The sequence below is a fragment of the Cavia porcellus genome, unplaced genomic scaffold, assembly GCF_034190915.1.
Source record: "Cavia porcellus strain 051 isolate PalLab524CR breed Dunkin Hartley unplaced genomic scaffold, mCavPor4.1 scaffold_23, whole genome shotgun sequence".
NCBI lineage: Eukaryota > Metazoa > Chordata > Mammalia > Rodentia > Caviidae > Cavia > Cavia porcellus.
In genome coordinates, this window is record NW_026947506.1 from 16,186,190 (window position 1) to 16,211,558 (window position 25,369).

Genomic DNA, 25,369 nt, shown 5'->3' on the forward strand with positions numbered 1-25,369 from the left:
TGCTTCTTTGGCTCAGTTTACTGCCTGACTTTTGCAGATATTTGGCATACATATGTCCTATTCTTGTGTCCTTACTCCTAGAAGTGTCCCTTTCTCACCTCAAGCTGGCTGAGATTGTTGAAAATGAGACAAAATAATTCACTCTGTGTGCATATTTCTTGAAAAGAACTATGGTTCTTAGATGTTGTGGGAATATGTGTTTTGGTATTATCACCCTCAAGTTTTATTTCACGTCCATTCTCTCCTCCTCATTAAAGAGAATAAAACAGGAAAAGCTTTAAAGGAGGAAAAAAGGAAAAATTTATTAATTTTTTGTGTGAAAACTTTCAGAACACAGATTCCTCAGCTGTCCATACCTGACTTGCTGATTAGGTAGGAGTCATCCCAGTTGCTTGGGAATCGCTGTTCATCCTACAAGGGAGAACATTCAAATGTTAATTTTTTTTCTTTCCAAATATGTAAATAGTTATTATCTTTTACATGAAATGTGGAAATTAAAAAGTATGAGTTTCTGTCACTGCCTCAAATGAACAACAAAAAACATTGAAAATAACTTACAAAGTGTAATTTCCTCATAGTGAAATGAATGGAGCAAAGTGGATTAGGGCAGAAGATTTTTCAGGGCAAGCACAGGTCTTCTCAGCTTCTCTGAGTACAAATATGTGTTACAGTGACTTATTGTCAAGTGCTTCATAGAAACAGAAGTTATATTGAATGTACAAATTGACCAAAAGAATGTTTTCCTTGCAATTCTACAGAGGAACCAGGCAAGAATTGCAGCTTAAGTGGCTGAAGGGCAACCAGTGAGATATGGCGCTATATTAACACTCTTGTGAGAATGACATGCCAGCTGTTAAGCATTAGGAGTTAGGACTGAGAATGCCTGTTCATTCCCTCAGTTGGTGTCACAGTTGTGAACTCTTGAAGGCTGAAGTGCTCCCGTTCCCAGAAAACAATCATCCCTCTGCAATGTTGGGATTCGATGGGGGTTAATGCTAATCCAACATTACTAGCAGAAGACTTTTTTGAAGAAACCACTTGTTTGACTGCTTAATTCTAAGAAAAATATATGACAGAAGATGAACAAGAATTTGCCATAACTTTACAGGCATTCTGAAGCAAGGAAATCACCAACTGCATTTGGCAAGCACTGAAAGGCCTGCCAAAGTCCCCGGAGGCACCAATTTACCTGTATCATCCAAAGTTGTGTGTCACACATTCTCGAGCTACTAGTGAAGGCATCTTGTGACACTTCCAACTCTTATGTGCAAACAACACACTAATAAATAAAGTATCTATCCAGGAGTCCCGGATGATGAAAGTGGTAGGAGACTAGTGACAAATAGTAAACTTGCATGAACCATTTCGTTTCCTTCATTCAAGTCTAATCACAATATGACTGATTATTTATGTGTATAGTTAGCATGTAGTGATCTCTCACTCAGAAAATCAACAACCCTAGGAAAACATGGAACAGATTTAGAGTTTTCTAACCAAAATGGGAAGCAACAGGAGCCAAATGTACCTGACCTTGAAATCAGGCACATGGATTAGCCTTATCACACCTCTGTGGAAGACATCTCGGTCTAAATTCTTAGGTACTGTAACCCTGAATCTTTAAAGTTTCTATTCCTCTTTACTTTCCATTTTGCACTTGTAATTCATCCTACTGTCATCTTGTAATCTCAATAAACCGCAACTTACTATGTATCACAAGGTATATGCCAGGCAATACTCTTGTATCTGTACACAAGAATGTGGAAAAATTTTTGCCCCTTCAGTTCTAACATAGCTCTAGGGCTGGATTAGAAACAAAAGCAGCATTTTCCCACCTTTCATTAGCCTGGTTTAAAAGGCATTGCTACACAAAGAGAATTCATGAAAAAATGTACAAAATGTTCCTACAAGGCTGATGACATTTTCCATGCAAATGGAATTCCACAGTGTATCCAAGGAAGAAACTTATACAATATTCTAAGAAGGGTTAATTTTGGAAAAATTTTACCCTATTTAAAAGGAAATTCAAGAGCTTGCATTTCATTAGCTTTACTACATTTTGTGTGTGTGTTTGTGTGCGTGTGTGTGTGTGTGTGTGTATCTCTAATAGTGAGTGTTATGCTCATATTTGTAAAAGTAGCTATAGAGAAGAAAATTTATTACAAATTACCCATGATTTCTATTTTTCTTGTCATTTTGTACAAGAAAGTATCTTCTTAATGTAGAAGTATCAAAATCTACACAACTGAATTACAACTAGTGCACATATTTTGTATAAAATTCAGAACCTAAAATTAACTAAGAGAGCACAGCAATGATGATTGTTGGGTATTGCACTGATAGGGGCATTGAACCTATTTTGGTTATGCTAGTTATTGCAGAATCAGGAAATCATCAACACTAGTGAGGGGAGATGTTTGGACCTGGGGACTCTTGTTCCTGGTAACAGTGATAGCTAGTGAGGCCAGTGGACAATGCTGAGAGGCTCAGCAGTGTAGGTAAGCAGCAGACATCGAGGTCTTTACTGTCTGGCACAGAATGGAGAAGGATTTTGTCATTCAGCGGGAGGGAATGTTTGGCGGGAGCCATGTTGAAGTGAAGCCAGATGAACCTTAACCAGAACAGCTGCTGGCTTCCTTTAGAAGACCCTAGTTGGGTGCAGACACATGGAAATTGATTGGAATGAGCTTATTCAAATGAGCCTCCTCTTGAGGCAGGCTGGTTAATGCTGTCTACTACTCCATCATAAGGCAGTGCCTGGTTTGAAGGGAAAGAATGGCGGAACTCAGAATACTGTATCCATAGGGCATCTAATAATGAATCCAGAGAGAATCCTGGAAGAGAACGATTTTTTTTCATTCATTTTTCTTTTTGGTTTGGTATTTTCTTGTTTTATTCATCTGCTTTTAATTTCTCCTTTATTTTGTTCTTAATTTCTGCGGGTGACTGTGATTCCTAACTTCCCTGTGGGTATGCTTTTGTTTGGATTTCAATTTTTCTCTTTCAAATCTCATTTAGTCTTCTGCATTAGTTTCCCCCAGTAGGTGGGATCCATCTACCATCTCCGTTGTATTGTAATCTCTTTCCCTTTGGCCATTACTCTTCTTCCTCTGAAATATATTTTGAATCTTAACCCTTGAGGACAGATTGGACATATCATGAATCCATATATTGTTTATGATTGTTTGCATTCTGTTTTATCTTCCCGAATTCAGTTCATACTGTTAGGAAACTAGCAAGTATCACTCCAAGATTTCAACTGAAACAGAAAAGACATGAAAACACACAAATCAGACTAATCCTCTGGCACCCAGGCCAATAAAGCAAACCTGGGGGGAAATGAGGTTGCAAAATTTGAAAACCCAATAAACCCAATAGTAGGTTACTTCAATGTGGCAACAAGGCAATTGAATGAGGCTGTGGAATATATTAAAACAGAAGTAATCTCTCAAGTAACCACAACTAACTACAGAGATTACCAAAATACACAACCTTCTTAGTGATGTTAGTTCAGACACAGCCCAAAAAAAAAGGCGAGCTTACAAGAACTATTGAAGCACAACCTAAGAAATAAATGAACCCATTAAATAGATTCAAGCCGATATGCAAGAGAAAAAAATCCATTTTAAAAATTCAGAGCACTTTAGGCCAGTTTGAGGAAAGGACTTCACATACTGAGTACAGGCTGGCACTTAGTGACGAGGAGAGACAACAAATGACATTAAAAGCACTTTGTAGACATCATGACAGAAAGCTTTCCTGGTACAGAAGAGGAATTTAACCTACCAATAATTGAGGCAATTATTTCTCCAGTTAGCACTGATTAAAAGAATTCTACCTGCCCATGTGTAATAGACAAGTTTGCAGACATTCAAATAAAAATAGAGTATTAAAATCTGTTAGGGATGGGCTGGGGATTTCTCTCAGTAGCATAAGCAATTTCCGGGCAAGCTGTAGTCCTGAGTTCTATCCCTGGTAACAATAAAAATGAAAAAGAGAAAAAAAAAATCTGTTAGGGATGAGGACTGTTGTGCTCCTTCCAATAAGGTCCCCAAGTACATGAGGGTATGTAACACTTGTGAGGCTGGAGGAAAACTGGATCACACTCTGAGTATGTAAAACAGAAAAAAGAGAAGCTTTGGAAGAAAGCCAGTGATATCTATCCCTGAAGTGGTAGCCCTTCTTACTGTCTACCTTCCTTCCTTCCTTCCTTCCTTCCTTGTTTTCTTCCTTCCTTCCTTCCTTTCTTCCTTCCTTTCTTGCTTCCTTCTTTCGTTCCTTGCTTCCTTCCATCCCTCATTCCCTCTGTCCTTTCATTCTTTTGGTTTTTAATTCAAGTTAGTATTTAATCCCACATGTCCTTGAAACTGCAATGATATTCCTGCCTCAGCTTTGAGAGTGCTGGGATTAATGATGTGTTCGCCCACACCCTGCAAATCAGCATTGTTATTTTTTGTGAAAGGAGATAAAATTAAACACAACAAAACAGAGCAAAATTGGACATAATAACGCAATGTAAGAGATATAAATTTCAAAACTAGATAATCTGAAATCTTCCCTATCTATCATGTTGTCTATTTTTTTCTTCCAAATAGTTGTCCATGTCTTGCCACACAGAATTCATACTGAGAAACCTAGTATAAAATTAATCCAAACAGTCTGAGAAAGGAGTTTTAGGTCTTTAAAATCAGACAAAAAGGAAGTCACTAATGGCTGTGCTAGAATCGGTTGTTTGCTTCAAAATGCCTATGCATACTTTCATGTATGTGGAAACTCAGTTAAACACAACCAGCTTTAAAAAAAAAGACCATATTTTATAGAACAAACCAAAACATGGATAAAAGTATTGGGCTTCAAAGAGATGATCGAAGGAAATCCCCTCCTTACTACATTGCCTAGGGTCAACCTCTGAAGGGACGTCCAGATTACTGGCTCCGACATGCTAATGGGATAGGGGGAGAAGATGTGATGTTTGTTTCTCAGCCTGCAGGCTGGCAGACTCACAGCTGCTCATGGTGGGGAGAGGGTTTGCCTGGACTCCTGGCACTCCCAGCATGACCCATGTCCCAGGAAATGCCAGTGGAACTCAGTAATATTACTGTTTCCAAACATTGGGTCCAAGGAGTGAACTAGGTTAGTAGGAGATCTAAAAGCTCTGAGGAAGTAGCATTTACAGTTGTCCCACACTAGACTTTAGGTTTAGAGACATTCTGCCAATATTCACTGTTTGTGCCTGTCCCAAATCCATGTCCCTTGCTCCCGACACTGTATCAGATTACCCAGAAGAACCACCTCTTCACTCCCAGCACACCTATTTCTCATGGAGCCTTGAATCTGCTCCCTTCACATTACTTCCCTGCAACTGGCTTTCACACACATGTGATCCCAAGGGAAAAGGTGCCTTATTGACCGATCTGTCCTGCTTTGCTCCTTACCACCAGAAAGGTATAAACACAGAGGGCCTACTGAGAACAGTGGCATGCTGGAATTACTATCCTCCACCCTAGCCTCTCATCTTCTGGAAATGGCAGGAAGACGATAGACCAGAGAACTCCCCCATATGAATGAGACAAAAGAAATTCTGGGCTAGTCAAACAGACTGTTTTCATAAACATATAGAAAAGACAGGTAGGATGAAAATTGACTGACTCTCACATTTTGAGTGAGACACACCTAGGGCAATTGGATTAGAATAGGGTGGGAAGAACCACCATAGGGTGGATCCTGTCCTAAGAGTTATAAAAGGGACACCAAGAAGGAAGAATCCTTTCTGTTTCCATGATGAGGTGGTTCCCTGCTTGAAACTTGGAATTCATATCCTTGCTTCCAGCCCAGATGAATTAGCCTCCTGAAAGGAACTCAGACGGGACTCAACAAGGCTTCGTATTTTAAGGTCTGTGCATTTTGGTGAGCTATTTCTTTGAGTGATCAAGAAACTTTTCAGAATTGACTTATATACTAGGAAATCTCAGTCAGCTTATTTCTAAATAAGTATTTCTTTTAATCTATAAACTAGGCTCTCTACTTGTGATTGCCATACTGCCCTGCCTGTCTTGGAACTGCTGACTGCAGTGAAATTTGTGCCATCTGGTGAAGAAGAAATTTGATTCGTGTGACTTGACAAGCTTGCTGCACTTTCACTCTGCTGATGTTAAGGGTTTCCAGTACCGCAGGCCCAGCAGAAATGTCACAGGGGCCAGCAGTGGACAGCAGGTACACCACAGACATCAAAGTAGTGAACGTGTCCTTTTTGTGGACCATTGATAACATTAGATTTTGCCTAAAGGAAATAGATGACTGCATTCAAAGTTCAATCTTTTCAGCTGAAGGAAATGATCAAGTGAAATGGTGCTTACGACTCTACCCAAATGGTCTTGATGAACAAAGCAAAGATTATGTGTGCTTATACCTGGGAATGATCTGCTGTCCAAGGAGGGTAGCTCATGCAAAATTCACCTTTTCCATTCTGAATGCCAAAGGAGAGAAAACCAAGGTGCTCTCAAGTCCACAAGCTTATACATTTGTGCGAGGAAAGGACTGGGGATTCAAACATTTCATCCTTAGAGAGTTTCTTTTGGATCCAAACAATGGGCTTCTCTCCAATGACAAGCTTTCCTTCTTCTGTGAAGTGAAAGTAGCACAAGATCCCACCAATCATTCCAGCCAGAATATTAGGAAGCTGGTTAAGGTTCCTGAGGGCTGCTTGGCAGAGGATCTAGGAGGACTGTGGGAGCGATCCCAGCTCTCAGACTGTTGCTTGTGTGTGGCTGGCCAGGAATTCCAGGCTCACAAAGCCATCTTAGCAGCTCGCTCTCCAGTTTTCATGGCGTTGTTGGAACATGAAAAGCAAGGAAGCAAAAAGAATCGTGTTGAAATCAGTGACATGGATCCTGAAGTTTTTAAGGAAATGATATACTTTATGTACACTGGAAAGGCACCAAACCTAGGGATCATGGCAACTGAACTGCTGGAGGCTGCAAGCAGGTTTGGTCTGGAGCGCCTGAAGCTCATGTGTGAGAACCACCTGTGCAGCAACCTCTCTGTGGAGAATGCCGTGGAAATCCTCATCTTGGCTGACCTCCACAGTGCACATCAGTTGAAAACCCGGACACTGGATTTCATCAATTTTCATGTTTCTGACATCCTGGAGACCTCTGAGTGGAAGGCCATGGTGGTGTCCCACCCTCACTTGGTGGCCGAAGCCTATCACTCTCTGGTTTCCATGCAGTGTGCATTCATGGTACCCCCATGCAAGCGTGTGAGACTGTCCTAAGATCCCACATGTCCATTTATCTTCCCAAACCCTGGCCACATTTGCTGCCCCTGAACCATAATATGCTAGGGCAATCCGTGGAAACTTCACTCTTCTATGTGGAAATATTAAATTGTGTCTCTCTAGGGGAGAGAAGGGACCACCGTCTTAAGGTCAGAAAAAGGAAATGCGATACTGAGAATTTAGAAGTCGTGTATCATGCATTTTCAAATCTGTGTTTTATAATATTGAGCAAAGTGGGTTTTTACAGTGTCGATGCCAAACGGAAACCAAAACTCCTGTCAATGTTGAAGGCAGACCTGGGGTGGGGCTACCCTTAGAGGCAGGGACCATGAACTTCACTCTGTAAATGCAAGACTCCTTCCTGGCTTTCTGCACCATCATGCATCCCTGGGCACCCCACTTGTAACACGGGCTTTTTGCTGTCCCTCACTTTTCTCTGTAAATAAACCTGAATCTTACTTTGTACAGTTGTTTGGCTCCTCATCCTTTTTCTGTATGTTAGATTCAGAAGCTAAGAAAAATTTCAGTGTGCTGATGATTTCAGGCCCATCCACGGGATGAACACAGTGGATGTACAATGTCACTAATTAACATAGTAGATGGCAGAAATAAATGACCCAGAACTCAGGCTGCTGAAGCCAAAGGACAATCACACAAAGCAAGTCTTTGCTCCTGTTGTCCTGTCCCAGTGACACAGACAGGCAGCACAAGCACTACAGCACATTCCCGCAAAATCTAGGCCTCTGAGCGAGCAGTCCAATCATGGTCCTGGAGAAAAAAGAGAGGAAAATGCTCAGATTTACGAAAATGGTATGAAAGAGAATTAAAAGTAGAAGTGTTTTATGTATTTCAGAGGAATTCATGTTGAGGAAGCAAAATTTATTACTTACAAATGCACTGAGAAATGGCTGTTGGCAAATTCACACTATAAATCTCAAAAAGAGCTTTCTCACTGTGAACATTTAATATTCATAAGAATAGAATACATGTTTCTATGGTATTATGAAGAATAGAATTAAAATTAAAAATGAAAACGTAGTGGGTTTCATCTCAAAGTTTGGGCTTTTGTAAAAATCATTAGTGGTGTTACTCTGGAATCACCTAGAATATGTAATGGCTCAGAGCTTCTAAAAATATATAAAGAAATGGATCCCCTTGTCTTGAACAGGTACAGGTTTCAAAACATTTGTTTAATCAGGGCTTACAGCTGGTAACCCTTTATGTGCTGGTTGTGTAAATCTTCATGAATGTCAATATGGGATAACAACCTGTATAACAACTATGCAGTAAAATCACTAAGAGTTTTGTCTCTCTCTCTCTCTCTCTCTCTCCCTCTCTCTCTCTCTCTCTCTCTCTCTCTCTCTATATATATATATATATATATATATATATATATATGTCTATCTGTCTGTCTGTATGTCTGTCTATCTATCTCTATCTCTCTCAGTCTTTATCATGGCTTGAACTCACAACTCACAACCTGGTTATTGCCAGGCAAGTGCTTCTTTGGCTCAGTTTACTGCCTGACTTTTGCAGATATTTGGCATACATATGTCCTATTCTTGTGTCCTTACTCCTAGAAGTGTCCCTTTCTCACCTCAAGCCGGCTGAGATTGTTGAAAATGAGACAAAATAATTCACTCTGTGTGCATATTTCTTGAAAAGAACTATGGTTCTTAGATGTTTTTGGGAATATGTGTTTTGGTATTATCACCCTCAAGTTTTATTTCACGTCCATTCTCTCCTCCTCATTAAAGAGAATAAAACAGGAAAAGCTTTAAAGGAGGAAAAAAGGAAAATTTTTATTAATTTTTTGTGTGAAAACTTTCAGAACACAGATTCCTCAGCTGTCCATACCTGACTTGCTGATTATGTAGGAGTCATCCCAGTTGCTTGGGAATCGCTGTTCATCCTACAAGGGAGAACATTCAAATGTTAATTTTTTTCTTTCAAAATATGTAAATAATTATTATCTTTTACATGAAATGTGGAAATTAAAAAGTATGAGTTTCTATCACTGCATCAAATGAACAACAAAAAAAATTGAAAATAACTTACAAAGTGTAATTTCCTCATAGTGAAATGAATGGAGCAAAGTGGATTAGGGCAGAAGATTTTTCAGGGCAAGCACAAGTCTTCTCAGCTTCTCTGAGTACAAATATGTGTTACAGTGACTTATTGTCAAGTGCTTCATAGAAACAGAAGTTATATTGAATGTACAAATTGACCAAAAGAATGTTTTCCTTGCAATTCTACAGAGGAACCAGGCAAGAATTGCAGCTTAAGTGGCTGAAGGGCAACCAGTGAGATATGGCGCTATATTAACACTCTTGTGAGAATGACATGCCAGCTGTTAAGCATTAGGAGTTAGGACTGAGAATGCCTGTTCATTCCCTCAGTTGGTGTCACAGTTGTGAACTCTTGAAGGCTGAAGTGCTCCCGTTCCCAGAAAACAATCATCCCTCTGCGATGTTGGGATTCGATGGGGGTTAATGCTAATCCAACATTACTAGCAGAAGACTTTTTTGAAGAAACCACTTGTTTGACTGCTTAATTCTAAGAAAAATATATGACAGAAGATGAACAAGAATTTGCCATAACTTTACAGGCATTCTGAAACAAGGAAATCACCAACTGCATTTGGCAAGCACTGAAAGGCCTGCCAAAGTCCCCGGAGGCACCAATTTACCTGTATCATCCAAAGTTGTGTGTCACACATTCTCGAGCTACTAGTGAAGGCATCTTGTGACACTTCCAACTCTTATGTGCAAACAACACACTAATAAATAAAGTATCTATCGAGGAGTCCCGGATGATGAAAGTGGTAGGAGACTAGTGACAAATAGTAAACTTGCATGAACCATTTCGTTTCCTTCATTCAAGTCTAATCACAATATGACTGATTATTTATGTGTATAGTTAGCATGTAGTGATCTCTCACTCAGAAAATCAACAACCCTAGGAAAACATGGAACAGATTTAGAGTTTTCTAACCAAAATGGGAAGCAACAGGAGCCAAATGTACCTGACCTTGAAAGCAGGCACATGGATTAGCCTTATCACACCTCTGTGGAAGACATCTCGGTCTAAATTCTTAGGTACTGTAACCCTGAATCTTTAAAGTTTCTATTCCTCTTTACTTTCCATTTTGCACTTGTAATTCATCCTACTGTCATCTTGTAATCTCAATAAACCGCAACTTACTATGTATCACAAGGTATATGCCAGGCAATATTCTTGTATCTGTACACAAGAATGTGGAAAAATTTTTGCCCCTTCAGTTCTAACATAGCTCTAGGGCTGGATTAGAAACAAAAGCAGCATTTTCCCACCTTTCATTAGCCTGGTTTAAAAGGCATTGCTACACAAAGAGAATTCATGAAAAAATGTACAAAATGTTCCTACAAGGCTGATGACATTTTCCATGCAAATGGAATTCCACAGTGTATCCAAGGAAGAAACTTATACAATATTCTAAGAAGGGTTAATTTTGGAAAAATTTTACCCTATTTAAAAGGAAATTCAAGAGCTTGCATTTCATTAGCTTTACTACATTTTGTGTGTGTGTTTGTGTGCGTGTGTGTGTGTGTGTGTGTATCTCTAATAGTGAGTGTTATGCTCATATTTGTAAAAGTAGCTATAGAGAAGAAAATTTATTACAAATTACCCATGATTTCTATTTTTCTTGTCATTTTGTACAAGAAAGTATCTTCTTAATGTAGAAGTATCAAAATCGACACAACTGAATTACAACTAGTGCACATATTTTGTATAAAATTCAGAACCTAAAATTAACTAAGAGAGCACAGCAATGATGATTGTTGGGTATTGCACTGATAGGGGCATTGAACCTATTTTGGTTATGCTAGTTATTGCAGAATCAGGAAATCATCAACACTAGTGAGGGGAGATGTTTGGACCTGGGGACTCTTGTTCCTGGTAACAGTGATAGCTAGTGAGGCCAGTGGACAATGCTGAGAGGCTCAGCAGTGTAGGTAAGCAGCAGACATCGAGGTCTTTACTGTCTGGCACAGAATGGAGAAGGATTTTGTCATTCAGCAGGAGGGAATGTTTGGCGGGAGCCATGTTGAAGTGAAGCCAGATGAACCTTAACCAGAACAGCTGCTGGCTTCCTTTAGAAGACCCTAGTTGGGTGCAGACACATGGAAATTGATTGGAATGAGCTTATTCAAATGAGCCTCCTCTTGAGGCAGGCTGGCTAATGCTGTCTACTACTCCATCATAAGGCAGTGCCTGGTTTGAAGGGAAAGAATGGCGGAACTCAGAACACTGTATCCATAGGGCATCTAATAATGAATCCAGAGAGAATCCTGGAAGAGAACAATTTTTTTTTTCATTCATTTTTCTTTTTGGCTTGGTATTTTCTTGTTTTATTCATCTGCTTTTGATTTCTCCTTTATTTTGTTCTTAATTTCTGCGGGTGACTGTGATTCCTAACTTCCCTGTGGGTATGCTTTTGTTTGGATTTCAATTTTTCTCTTTCAAATCTCATTTAGTCTTCTGCATTAGTTTCCCCCAGTAGGTGGGATCCATCTACCATCTCCGTTGTATTGTAATCTGTTTCCCTTTGGCCATTACTCTTCTTCCTCTGAAATATATTTTGAATCTTAACCCTTGAGGACAGATTGGACATATCATGAATTCATATATTGTTTATGATTGTTTGCATTCTGTTTTATCTTCCCGAATTCAGTTCATACTGTTAGGAAACTAGCAAGTATCACTCCAAGAATTCAACTGAAACAGAAAAGACATGAGAACACACAAATCAGACTAATCCTCTGGCACCCAGGCCAATAAAGCAAACCTGGGGGGAAATGAGGTTGCAAAATTTGAAAACCCAATAAACCCAATAGTAGGTTACTTCAATGTGGCAACAAGGCAATTGAATGAGGCTGTGGAATATATTAAAACAGAAGTAATCTCTCAAGTAACCACAACTAACTACAGAGATTACCAAAATACACAACCTTCTTAGTGATGTTAGTTCAGACACAGCCCCAAAAAAAAAGGCGAGCTTACAAGAACTGTTGAAGCACAACCTAAGAAATAAATGAACCCATTAAATAGATTCAAGCCGATATGCAAGAGAAAAAAATCCATTTTAAAAATTCAGAGCACTTTAGGCCAGTTTGAGGAAAGACTTCACATACTGAGTACAGGCTGGCACTTAGTGACGAGGAGAGACAACAAATGACATTAAAAGCACTTTGTAGACATCATGACAGAAAGCTTTCCTGGTACAGAAGAGGAATTTAACCTACCAATAATTGAGGCAATTATTTCTCCAGTTAGCACTGATTAAAAGAATTCTACCTGCCCATGTGTAATAGACAAGTTTGCAGACATTCAAATAAAAATAGAGTATCAAAATCTGTTAGGGATGGGCTGGGGATTTCTCTCAGTAGCATAAGCAATTTCCTGGCAAGCTGTAGTCCTGAGTTCTATCCCTGGTAACAATAAAAATGAAAAAGAGAAAAAAAAAAATCTGTTAGGGATGAGGACTGTTGTGCTCCTTCCAATAAGGTCCCCAAGTACATGAGGGTATGTAACACTTGTGAGGCTGGAGGAAAACTGGATCACACTCTGAGTATGTAAAACAGAAAAAAGAGAAGCTTTGGAAGAAAGCCAGTGATATCTATCCCTGAAGTGGTAGCCCTTCTTACTGTCTACCTACCTTCCTTCCTTCCTTCCTTCTTTTCTTCCTTCCTTTCTTCCTTCCTTTCTTGCTTCCTTCTTTCGTTCCTTGCTTCCTTCCATCCCTCATTCCCTCTGTCCTTTCATTCTTTTGGTTTTTAATTCAAGTTAGTATTTAATCCCACATGTCCTTGAAACTGCAATGATATTCCTGCCTCAGCTTTGAGAGTGCTGGGATTAATGATGTGTTCGCCCACACCCTGCAAATCAGCATTGTTATTTTTTGTGAAAGGAGATAAAATTAAACACAACAAAACAGAGCAAAATTGGACATAATAACGCAATGTAAGAGATATAAATTTCAAAACTAGATAATCTGAAATCTTCCCTATCTATCATGTTGTCTATTTTTTTCTTCCAAATAGTTGTCCATGTCTTGCCACACAGAATTCATACTGAGAAACCTAGTATAAAATTAATCCAAACAGTCTGAGAAAGGAGTTTTAGGTCTTTAAAATCAGACAAAAAGGAAGTCACTAATGGCTGTGCTAGAATCGGTTGTTTGCTTCAAAATGCCTATGCATACTTTCATGTATGTGGAAACTCAGTTAAACACAACCAGCTTTAAAAAAAAAGACCATATTTTATAGAACAAACCAAAACATGGATAAAAGTATTGGGCTTCAAAGAGATGATAGAAGGAAATCCCCTCCTTACTACATTGCCTAGGGTCAACCTCTCAAGGGACGTCCAGATTACTGGCTCCGACATGCTAATGGGATAGGGGGAGAAGATGTGATGTTTGTTTCTCAGCCTGCAGGCTGGCAGACTCACAGCTGCTCATGGTGGGGAGAGGGTTTGCCTGGACTCCTGGCACTCCCAGCATGACCCATGTCCCAGGAAATGCCAGTGGAACTCAGTAATATTACTGTTTCCAAACATTGGGTCCAAGGAGTGAACTAGGTTAGTAGGAGATCTAAAAGCTCTGAGGAAGTAGCATTTACAGTTGTCCCACACTAGACTTTAGGTTTAGAGACATTCTGCCAATATTCACTGTTTGTGCCTGTCCCAAATCCATGTCCCTTGCTCCCGACACTGTATCAGATTACCCAGAAGAACCACCTCTTCACTCCCAGCACACCTATTTCTCATGGAGCCTTGAATCTGCTCCCTTCACATTACTTCCCTGCAACTGGCTTTCACCCACATGTGATCCCAAGGGAAAAGGTGCCTTATTGACCGATCTGTCCTGCTTTGCTCCTTACCACCAGAAAGGAATAAACACAGAGGGCCTACTGAGAACAGTGGCATGCTGGAGTTACTATCCTCCACCCTAGCCTCTCATCTTCTGGAAATGGCAGGAAGACGATAGACCAGAGAACTCCCCCATATGAATGAGACAAAAGAAATTCTGGGCTAGTCAAACAGACTGTTTTCATAAACATATAGAAAAGACAGGTAGGATGAAAATTGACTGACTCTCACATTTTGAGTGAGACACACCTAGGGCAATTGGATTAGAATAGGGTGGGAAGAACCACCATAGGGTGGATCCTGTCCTAAGAGTTATAAAAGGGACACCAAGAAGGAAGAATCCTTTCTGTTTCCATGATGAGGTGGTTCCCTGCTTGAAACTTGGAATTCATATCCTTGCTTCCAGCCCAGATGAATTAGCCTCCTGAAAGGAACTCAGACGGGACTCAACAAGGCTTCGTATTTTAAGGTCTGTGCATTTTGGTGAGCTATTTCTTTGAGTGATCAAGAAACTTTTCAGAATTGACTTATATACTAGGAAATCTCAGTCAGCTTATTTCTAAATAAGTATTTCTTTTAATCTATAAACTAGGCTCTCTACTTGTGATTGCCATACTGCCCTGCCTGTCTTGGAACTGCTGACTGCAGTGAAATTTGTGCCATCTGGTGAAGAAGAAATTTGATTCCTGTGACTTGACAAGCTTGCTGCACTTTCACTCTGCTGATGTTAAGGGTTTCCAGTACCGCAGGCCCAGCAGAAATGTCACAGGGGCCAGCAGTGGACAGCAGGTACACCACAGACATCAAAGTAGTGAACGTGTCCTTTTTGTGGACCATTGATAACATTAGATTTTGCCTAAAGGAAATAGATGACTGCATTCAAAGTTCAATCTTTTCAGCTGAAGGAAATGATCAAGTGAAATGGTGCTTACGACTCTACCCAAATGGTCTTGATGAACAAAGCAAAGATTATGTGTGCTTATACCTGGGAATGATCTGCTGTCCAAGGAGGGTAGCTCATGCAAAATTCACCTTTTCCATTCTGAATGCCAAAGGAGAGAAAACCAAGGTGCTCTCAAGTCCACAAGCTTATACATTTGTGCGAGGAAAGGACTGGGGATTCAAACATTTCATCCTTAGAGAGTTTCTTTTGGATCCAAACAATGGGCTTCTCTCCAATGACAAGCTTTCCTTCTTCTGTGAAGTGAAAGTAGCACAAGATCCCACCAATCATTCCAGCCAGAATATTAGGAAGCTGGTTAAGGTTCCTGAGGGCTGCTTGGCAGAGGATCTAGGAGGACTGTGGGAGCGATCCCAGCTCTCAGACTGTTGCTTGTGTGTGGCTGGCCAGGAATTCCAGGCTCACAAAGCCATCTTAGCAGCTCGCTCTCCAGTTTTCATGGCGTTGTTGGAACATGAAAAGCAAGGAAGCAAAAAGAATCGTGTTGAAATCAGTGACATGGATCCTGAAGTTTTTAAGGAAATGATATACTTTATGTACACTGGAAAGGCACCAAACCTAGGGATCATGGCAACTGAACTGCTGGAGGCTGCAAGCAGGTTTGGTCTGGAGCGCCTGAAGCTCATGTGTGAGAACCACCTGTGCAGCAACCTCTCTGTGGAGAATGCCGTGGAAATCCTCATCTTGGCTGACCTCCACAGTGCACATCAGTTGAAAACCCGGACACTGGATTTCATCAATTTTCATGTTTCTGACATCCTGGAGACCTCTGAGTGGAAGGCCATGGTGGTGTCCCACCCTCACTTGGTGGCCGAAGCCTATCACTCTCTGGTTTCCATGCAGTGTGCATTCATGGTACCCCCATGCAAGCGTGTGAGACTGTCCTGAGATCCCACATCTCCATTTATCTTCCCAAAACCCTGGCCACATTTGCTGCCCCTGAACCATAATATGCTAGGGCAATCCGTGGAAACTTCACTCTTCTATGTGGAAATATTAAATTGTGCCTCTCTAGGGGAGAGAAGGGACCACCGTCTTAAGGTCAGAAAAAGGAAATGCGATATTGAGAATTTAGAAGTCGTGTATCATGTATTTTCAAATCTGTGTTTTATAGTATTGTGCAAAGTGGGTTTTTACAATGTCGATGCCAAACTGAAACCAAAACTCCTGTCAATGTTGAAGGCAGACCTGGGGTGGGGCTACCCTTAGAGACAGGGACCATGAACTTCACTCTGTAAATGCAAGACTCCTTCCTGGCTTTCTGCACCATCATGCATCCCTGGGCACCCCACTTGTAACACGGGCTTTTTGCTGTCCCTCACTTTTCTCTGTAAATAAACCTGAATCTTACTTTGTACAGTTGTTTGGCTCCTCATCGTTTTTCTGTATGTTAGATTCAGAAGCTAAGAAAAATTTCAGTGTGCTGATGATTTCAGGCCCATCCACGGGATGAACACAGTGGATGTACAATGTCACTAATTAACATAGTAGATGGCAGAAATAAATGACCCAGAACTCAGGCTGCTGAAGCCAAAGGACAATCACACAATGCAAGTCTTTGCTCATGTTGTCCTGTCCCAGTGACACAGACAGGCAGCACAAGCACTACAGCACATTCCCGCAAAATCTAGGCCTCTGAGCGAGCAGTCCAATCATGGTCCTGGAGAAAAAAGAGAGGAAAATGCTCAGATTTACGAAAATGGCATGAAAGAGAATTAAAAGTAGAAGTGTTTTATGTATTTCAGAGGAATTCATGTTGAGGAAGCAAAATTTATTACTTACAACTGCACTGAGAAATGGCTGTTGGCAAATTCACACTATAAATCTCAAAAAGAGCTTTCTCACTGTGAACATTTAATATTCATAAGAATAGAATACATGTTTCTATGGTATTATGAAGAATAGAATTAAAATTAAAAATGAAAACGTAGTGGGTTTCATCTCAAAGTTTGGGCTTTTGTAAAAATCATTAGTGGTGTTACTCTGGAATCACCTAGAATTTGTAATGGCTCAGAGCTTCTAAAAATATATAAAGAAATGGATCCCCTTGTCTTGAACAGGTACAGATTTCAAAACATTTGTTTAATCAGGGCTTACAGCTGGTAACCCTTTATGTGCTGGTTGTGTAAATCTTCATGAATGTCAATATGGGATAACAACCTGTATAACAACTATGCAGTAAAATCACTAAGAGTTTTGGCTCTCTCTCTCTCTCTCTCTCTATATATATATATATATATATATATATATATATATATATATGTATATATGTCTATCTGTCTCTCTGTATGTCTGTCTATCTATCTCTATCTCTCTCAGTCTTTATCATGGCTTGAACTCACAACTCACAACCTGGTCATTGCCAGGCAAGTGCTTCTTTGGCTCAGTTTACTGCCTGACTTTTGCAGATATTTGGCATACATATGTCCTATTCTTGTGTCCTTACTCCTAGAAGTGTCCCTTTCTCACCTCAAGCTGGCTGAGATTGTTGAAAATGAGACAAAATAATTCACTCTGTGTGCATATTTCTTGAAAAGAACTATGGTTCTTAGATGTTGTGGGAATATGTGTTTTGGTATTATCACCCTCAAGTTTTATTTCACGTCCATTCTCTCCTCCTCATTAAAGAGAATAAAACAGGAAAAGCTTTAAAGGAGGAAAAAAGGAAAATTTTTATTAATTTTTTGTGTGAAAACTTTCAGAACACAGATTCCTCAGCTGTCCATACCTGACTTGCTGATTAGGTAGGAGTCATCCCAGTTGCTTGGGAATCGCTGTTCATCCTACAAGGGAGAACATTCAAATGTTAAATTTTTTTCTTTCCAAATATGTAAATAATTATTATCTTTTACATGAAATGTGGAAATTAAAAAGTATGAGTTTCTATCACTGCATCAAATGAACAACAAAAAACATTGAAAATAACTTACAAAGTGTAATTTCCTCATAGTGAAATGAATGGAGCAAAGTGGATTAGGGCAGAAGATTTTTCAGGGCAAGCACAGGTCTTCTCAGCTTCTCTGAGTACAAATATGTGTTACAGTGAATTATTGTCAAGTGCTTCATAGAAACAGAAGTTATATTGAATGTACAAATTGACCAAAAGAATGTTTTCCTTGCAATTCTACAGAGGAACCAGGCAAGAATTGCAGCTTAAGTGGCTGAAGGGCAACCAGTGAGATATGGCGCTATATTAACACTCTTGTGAGAATGGCATGCCAGCTGTTAAGCATTAGGAGTTAGGACTGAGAATCGGTGTTCATTCCCTCAGTTGGTGTCACAGTTGTGAACTCTTGAAGGCTGATGTGCTCCCGTTTCCAGAAAACAATCATCCCTCTGCGATGTTGGGATTCGATGGGGGTTAATGCTAATCCAACATTACTAGCAGAAGACTTTTTTGAAGAAACCACTTGTTTGACTGCTTAATTCTAAGAAAAATATATGACAGAAGATGAACAAGAATTTGCCATAACTTTACAGGCATTCTGAAGCAAGGAAATCACCAACTGCATTTGGCAAGCACTGAAAGGCCTGCCAAAGTCCCCGGAGGCACCAATTTACCTGTATCATCCAAAGTTGTGTGTCACACATTCTCGAGCTACTAGTGAAGGCATCTTGTGACACTTCCAACTCTTATGTGCAAACAACACACTAATAAATAAAGTATCTATCCAGGAGTCCCGGATGATGAAAGTGGTAGGAGACTAGTGACAAATAGTAAACTTGCATGAACCATTTCGTTTCCTTCATTCAAGTCTAATCACAATATGACTGATTATTTATGTGTATAGTTAGCATGTAGTGATCTCTCACTCAGAAAATCAACAACCCTAGGAAAACATGGAACAGATTTAGAGTTTTCTAACCAAAATGGGAAGCAACAGGAGCCAAATGTACCTGACCTTGAAAGCAGGCACATGGATTAGCCTTATCACACCTCTGTGGAAGACATCTCGGTCTAAATTCTTAGGTACTGTAACCCTGAATCTTTAAAGACTCTATTCCTCTTTACTTTCCATTTTGCACTTGTAATTCATCCTACTCTTGATGCTGTCATCTTGCAATCTCAATAAACAGCAACTTGCTACGTTTCACAAGGTATATGCCAGGCAATACTCTTGTATGTGTACACAAGAATGTGGAAAAATTTTTGCCCATTCAGTTCTAACACAGCTCTAGGGCTGGATTAGAAACAAAAGCAGCATTTTCCCACCTTTCATCAGCCTGGTTTATAAGGCATTGCTACACAAAGAGAATTAGTGAAAAAATGTACAAAATGTTCCTACAAGGCTGATGACATTTTCCATGCAAATGGAATTCCACAGTGTATCCAAGGAAGAAACTTATACAATATTCTAAGAAGGGTTAATTTTGGAAAAATTTTACCCTATTTAAAAGGAAATTCAAGAGCTTGCATTTCATTAGCTTTACTACATTTTGTGTGTGTGTTTGTGTGCGTGTGTGTGTGTGTGTGTGTATCTCTAATAGTGAGTGTTATGCTCATATTTGTAAAAGTAGCTATAGAGAAGAAAATTTATTACAAATTACCCATGATTTCTATTTTTCTTGTCATTTTGTACAAGAAAGTATCTTCTTAATGTAGAAGTATCAAAATCTACACAACTGAATTACAACTAGTGCACATATTTTGTATAAAATTCAGAACCTAAAATTAACTAAGAGAGCACAGCAATGATGATTGTTGGGTATTGCACTGATAGGGGCATTGAACCTATTTTGGTTATGCTAGTTATTGCAGAATCAGGAAATCATCAACACTAGTGAGGGGAGATGTTTGGACCTGGGGACTCTTGTTCCTGGTAACAGTGATAGCTAGTGAGGCCAGTGGACAATGCTGAGAGGCTCAGCAGTGTAGGTAAGCAGCAGACATCGAGGTCTTTACTGTCTGGCACAGAATAGAGAAGGATTTTGTCATTCAGCGGGAGGGAATGTTTGGCGGGAGCCATGTTGAAGTGAAGCCAGATGAACCTTAACCAGAACAGCTGCTGGCTTCCTTTAGAAGACCCTAGTTGGGTGCAGACACATGGAAATTGATTGGAATGAGCTTATTCAAATGAGCCTCCTCTTGAGGCAGGCTGGTTAATGCTGTCTACTACTCCATCATAAGGCAGTGCCTGGTTTGAAGGGAAAGAATGGCGGAACTCAGAACACTGTATCCATAGGGCATCTAATAATGAATCCAGAGAGAATCCTGGAAGAGAACGATTTTTTTTTCATTCATTTTTCTTTTTGGTTTGGTATTTTCTTGTTTTATTCATCTGCTTTTAATTTCTCCTTTATTTTGTTCTTAATTTCTGCGGGTGACTGTGATTCCTAACTTCCCTGTGGGTATGCTTTTGTTTGGATTTCAATTTTTCTCTTTCAAATCTCATTTAGTCTTCTGCATTAGTTTCCCCCAGTAGGTGGGATCCATCTACCATCTCCGTTGTATTGTAATCTCTTTCCCTTTGGCCATTACTCTTCTTCCTCTGAAATATATTTTGAATCTTAACCCTTGAGGACAGATTGGACATATCATGAATCCATATATTGTTTATGATTGTTTGCATTCTGTTTTATCTTCCCGAATTCAGTTCATACTGTTAGGAAACTAGCAAGTATCACTCCAAGAATTCAACTGAAACAGAAAAGACATGAGAACACACAAATCAGACTAATCCTCTGGCACCCAGGCCAATAAAGCAAACCTGGGGGGAAATGAGGTTGCAAAATTTGAAAACCCAATAAACCCAATAGTAGGTTACTTCAATGTGGCAACAAGGCAATTGAATGAGGCTGTGGAATATATTAAAACAGAAGTAATCTCTCAAGTAACCACAACTAACTACAGAGATTACCAAAATACACAACCTTCTTAGTGATGTTAGTTCAGACACAGCCCCAAAAAAAAAGGCGAGCTTACAAGAACTGTTGAAGCACAACCTAAGAAATAAATGAACCCATTAAATAGATTCAAGCCGATATGCAAGAGAAAAAAATCCATTTTAAAAATTCAGAGCACTTTAGGCCAGTTTGAGGAAAGGACTTCACATACTGAGTACAGGCTGGCACTTAGTGACGAGGAGAGACAACAAATGACATTAAAAGCACTTTGTAGACATCATGACAGAAAGCTTTCCTGGTACAGAAGAGGAATTTAACCTACCAATAATTGAGGCAATTATTTCTCCAGTTAGCACTGATTAAAAGAATTCTACCTGCCCATGTGTAATAGACAAGTTTGCAGACATTCAAATAAAAATAGAGTATTAAAATCTGTTAGGGATGGGCTGGGGATTTCTCTCAGTAGCATAAGCAATTTCCTGGCAAGCTGTAGTCCTGAGTTCTATCCCTGGTAACAATAAAAATGAAAAAGAGAAAAAAAAAATCTGTTAGGGATGAGGACTGTTGTGCTCCTTCCAATAAGGTCCCCAAGTACATGAGGGTATGTAACACTTGTGAGGCTGGAGGAAAACTGGATCACACTCTGAGTATGTAAAACAGAAAAAAGAGAAGCTTTGGAAGAAAGTCAGTGATATCTATCCCTGAAGTGGTAGCCCTTCTTACTGTCTACCTTCCTTCCTTCCTTCCTTCCTTGTTTTCTTCCTTCCTTCCTTCCTTTCTTCCTTCCTTTCTTGCTTCCTTCTTTCGTTCCTTGCTTCCTTCCATCCCTCATTCCCTCTGTCCTTTCATTCTTTTGGTTTTTAATTCAAGTTAGTATTTAATCCCACATGTCCTTGAAACTGCAATGATATTCCTGCCTCAGCTTTGAGAGTGCTGGGATTAATGATGTGTTCGCCCACACCCTGCAAATCAGCATTGTTATTTTTTGTGAAAGGAGATAAAATTAAACACAACAAAACAGAGCAAAATTGGACATAATAACGCAATGTAAGAGATATAAATTTCAAAACTAGATAATCTGAAATCTTCCCTATCTATCATGTTGTCTATTTTTTTCTTCCAAATAGTTGTCCATGTCTTGCCACACAGAATTCATACTGAGAAACCTAGTATAAAATTAATCCAAACAGTCTGAGAAAGGAGTTTTAGGTCTTTAAAATCAGACAAAAAGGAAGTCACTAATGGCTGTGCTAGAATCGGTTGTTTGCTTCAAAATGCCTATGCATACTTTCATGTATGTGGAAACTCAGTTAAACACAACCAGCTTTAAAAAAAAAGACCATATTTTATAGAACAAACCAAAACATGGATAAAAGTATTGGGCTTCAAAGAGATGATCGAAGGAAATCCCCTCCTTACTACATTGCCTAGGGTCAACCTCTCAAGGGACGTCCAGATTACTGGCTCCGACATGCTAATGGGATAGGGGGAGAAGATGTGATGTTTGTTTCTCAGCCTGCAGGCTGGCAGACTCACAGCTGCTCATGGTGGGGAGAGGGTTTGCCTGGACTCCTGGCACTCCCAGCATGACCCATGTCCCAGGAAATGCCAGTGGAACTCAGTAATATTACTGTTTCCAAACATTGGGTCCAAGGAGTGAACTAGGTTAGTAGGAGATCTAAAAGCTCTGAGGAAGTAGCATTTACAGTTGTCCCACACTAGACTTTAGGTTTAGAGACATTCTGCCAATATTCACTGTTTGTGCCTGTCCCAAATCCATGTCCCTTGCTCCCGACACTGTATCAGATTACCCAGAAGAACCACCTCTTCACTCCCAGCACACCTATTTCTCATGGAGCCTTGAATCTGCTCCCTTCACATTACTTCCCTGCAACTGGCTTTCACCCACATGTGATCCCAAGGGAAAAGGTGCCTTATTGACCGATCTGTCCTGCTTTGCTCCTTACCACCAGAAAGGAATAAACACAGAGGGCCTACTGAGAACAGTGGCATGCTGGAGTTACTATCCTCCACCCTAGCCTCTCATCTTCTGGAAATGGCAGGAAGACGATAGACCAGAGAACTCCCCCATATGAATGAGACAAAAGAAATTCTGGGCTAGTCAAACAGACTGTTTTCATAAACATATAGAAAAGACAGGTAGGATGAAAATTGACTGACTCTCACATTTTGAGTGAGACACACCTAGGGCAATTGGATTAGAATAGGGTGGGAAGAACCACCATAGGGTGGATCCTGTCCTAAGAGTTATAAAAGGGACACCAAGAAGGAAGAATCCTTTCTGTTTCCATGATGAGGTGGTTCCCTGCTTGAAACTTGGAATTCATATCCTTGCTTCCAGCCCAGATGAATTAGCCTCCTGAAAGGAACTCAGACGGGACTCAACAAGGCTTCGTATTTTAAGGTCTGTGCATTTTGGTGAGCTATTTCTTTGAGTGATCAAGAAACTTTTCAGAATTGACTTATATACTAGGAAATCTCAGTCAGCTTATTTCTAAATAAGTATTTCTTTTAATCTATAAACTAGGCTCTCTACTTGTGATTGCCATACTGCCCTGCCTGTCTTGGAACTGCTGACTGCAGTGAAATTTGTGCCATCTGGTGAAGAAGAAATTTGATTCCTGTGACTTGACAAGCTTGCTGCACTTTCACTCTGCTGATGTTAAGGGTTTCCAGTACCGCAGGCCCAGCAGAAATGTCACAGGGGCCAGCAGTGGACAGCAGGTACACCACAGACATCAAAGTAGTGAACGTGTCCTTTTTGTGGACCATTGATAACATTAGATTTTGCCTAAAGGAAATAGATGACTGCATTCAAAGTTCAATCTTTTCAGCTGAAGGAAATGATCAAGTGAAATGGTGCTTACGACTCTACCCAAATGGTCTTGATGAACAAAGCAAAGATTATGTGTGCTTATACCTGGGAATGATCTGCTGTCCAAGGAGGGTAGCTCATGCAAAATTCACCTTTTCCATTCTGAATGCCAAAGGAGAGAAAACCAAGGTGCTCTCAAGTCCACAAGCTTATACATTTGTGCGAGGAAAGGACTGGGGATTCAAACATTTCATCCTTAGAGAGTTTCTTTTGGATCCAAACAATGGGCTTCTCTCCAATGACAAGCTTTCCTTCTTCTGTGAAGTGAAAGTAGCACAAGATCCCACCAATCATTCCAGCCAGAATATTAGGAAGCTGGTTAAGGTTCCGGAGGGCTGCTTGGCAGAGGATCTAGGAGGACTGTGGGAGCGATCCCAGCTCTCAGACTGTTGCTTGTGTGTGGCTGGCCAGGAATTCCAGGCTCACAAAGCCATCTTAGCAGCTCGCTCTCCAGTTTTCATGGCGTTGTTGGAACATGAAAAGCAAGGAAGCAAAAAGAATCGTGTTGAAATCAGTGACATGGATCCTGAAGTTTTTAAGGAAATGATATACTTTATGTACACTGGAAAGGCACCAAACCTAGGGATCATGGCAACTGAACTGCTGGAGGCTGCAACCAGGTTTGGTCTGGAGCACCTGAAGCTCATGTGTGAGAACCACCTGTGCAGCAACCTCTCTGTGGAGAATGCCGTGGAAATCCTCATCTTGGCTGACCTCCACAGTGCACATCAGTTGAAAACCCGGACACTGGATTTCATCAATTTTCATGTTTCTGACATCCTGGAGACCTCTGAGTGGAAGGCCATGGTGGTGTCCCACCCTCACTTGGTGGCCGAAGCCTATCACTCTCTGGTTTCCATGCAGTGTGCATTCATGGTACCCCCATGCAAGCGTGTGAGACTGTCCTGAGATCCCACATGTCCATTTATCTTCCCAAACCCTGGCCACATTTGCTGCCCCTGAACCATAATATGCTAGGGCAATCCGTGGAAACTTCTCTCTTCTATGTGGAAATATTAAATTGTGCCTCTCTAGGGGAGAGAAGGGACCACCGTCTTAAGGTCAGAAAAAGGAAATGCGATACTGAGAATTTAGAAGTCGTGTATCATGCATTTTCAAATCTGTGTTTTATAATATTGAGCAAAGTGGGTTTTTACAATGTCGATGCCAAACGGAAACCAAAACTCCTGTCAATGTTGAAGGCAGACCTGGGGTGGGGCTACCCTTAGAGGCAGGGACCATGAACTTCACTCTGTAAATGCAAGACTCCTTCCTGGCTTTCTGCACCATCATGCATCCCTGGGCACCCCACTTGTAACACGGGCTTTTTGCTGTCCCTCACTTTTCTCTGTAAATAAACCTGAATCTTACTTTGTACAGTTGTTTGGCTCCTCATCGTTTTTCTGTATGTTAGATTCAGAAGCTAAGAAAAATTTCAGTGTGCTGATGATTTCAGGCCCATCCACGGGATGAACACAGTGGA

The 25,369-nt window shown here is 40.3% G+C and overlaps 2 protein-coding genes across 2 annotated transcripts; both read left to right on the top strand.

Annotated features, from left to right (window-relative positions):
• The first annotated feature begins 6,145 nt into the window (after positions 1 to 6,145).
• Positions 6,146 to 7,270, top strand: LOC134472332 (speckle-type POZ protein-like). Its single transcript, XM_063233655.1, has one exon. It carries the CDS (start codon positions 6,146 to 6,148, stop codon positions 7,268 to 7,270), a length of 1,125 nt encoding a protein of 374 aa, XP_063089725.1.
• Positions 7,271 to 14,909: 7,639 nt separating this feature from the next.
• LOC134472333 (speckle-type POZ protein-like) lies at positions 14,910 to 16,034 on the top strand. The gene has a single exon (XM_063233656.1). The coding sequence runs from the start codon at positions 14,910 to 14,912 to the stop codon at positions 16,032 to 16,034; it is 1,125 nt and encodes a 374-aa protein (XP_063089726.1).
• The last annotated feature ends 9,335 nt before the right edge of the window (positions 16,035 to 25,369 follow it).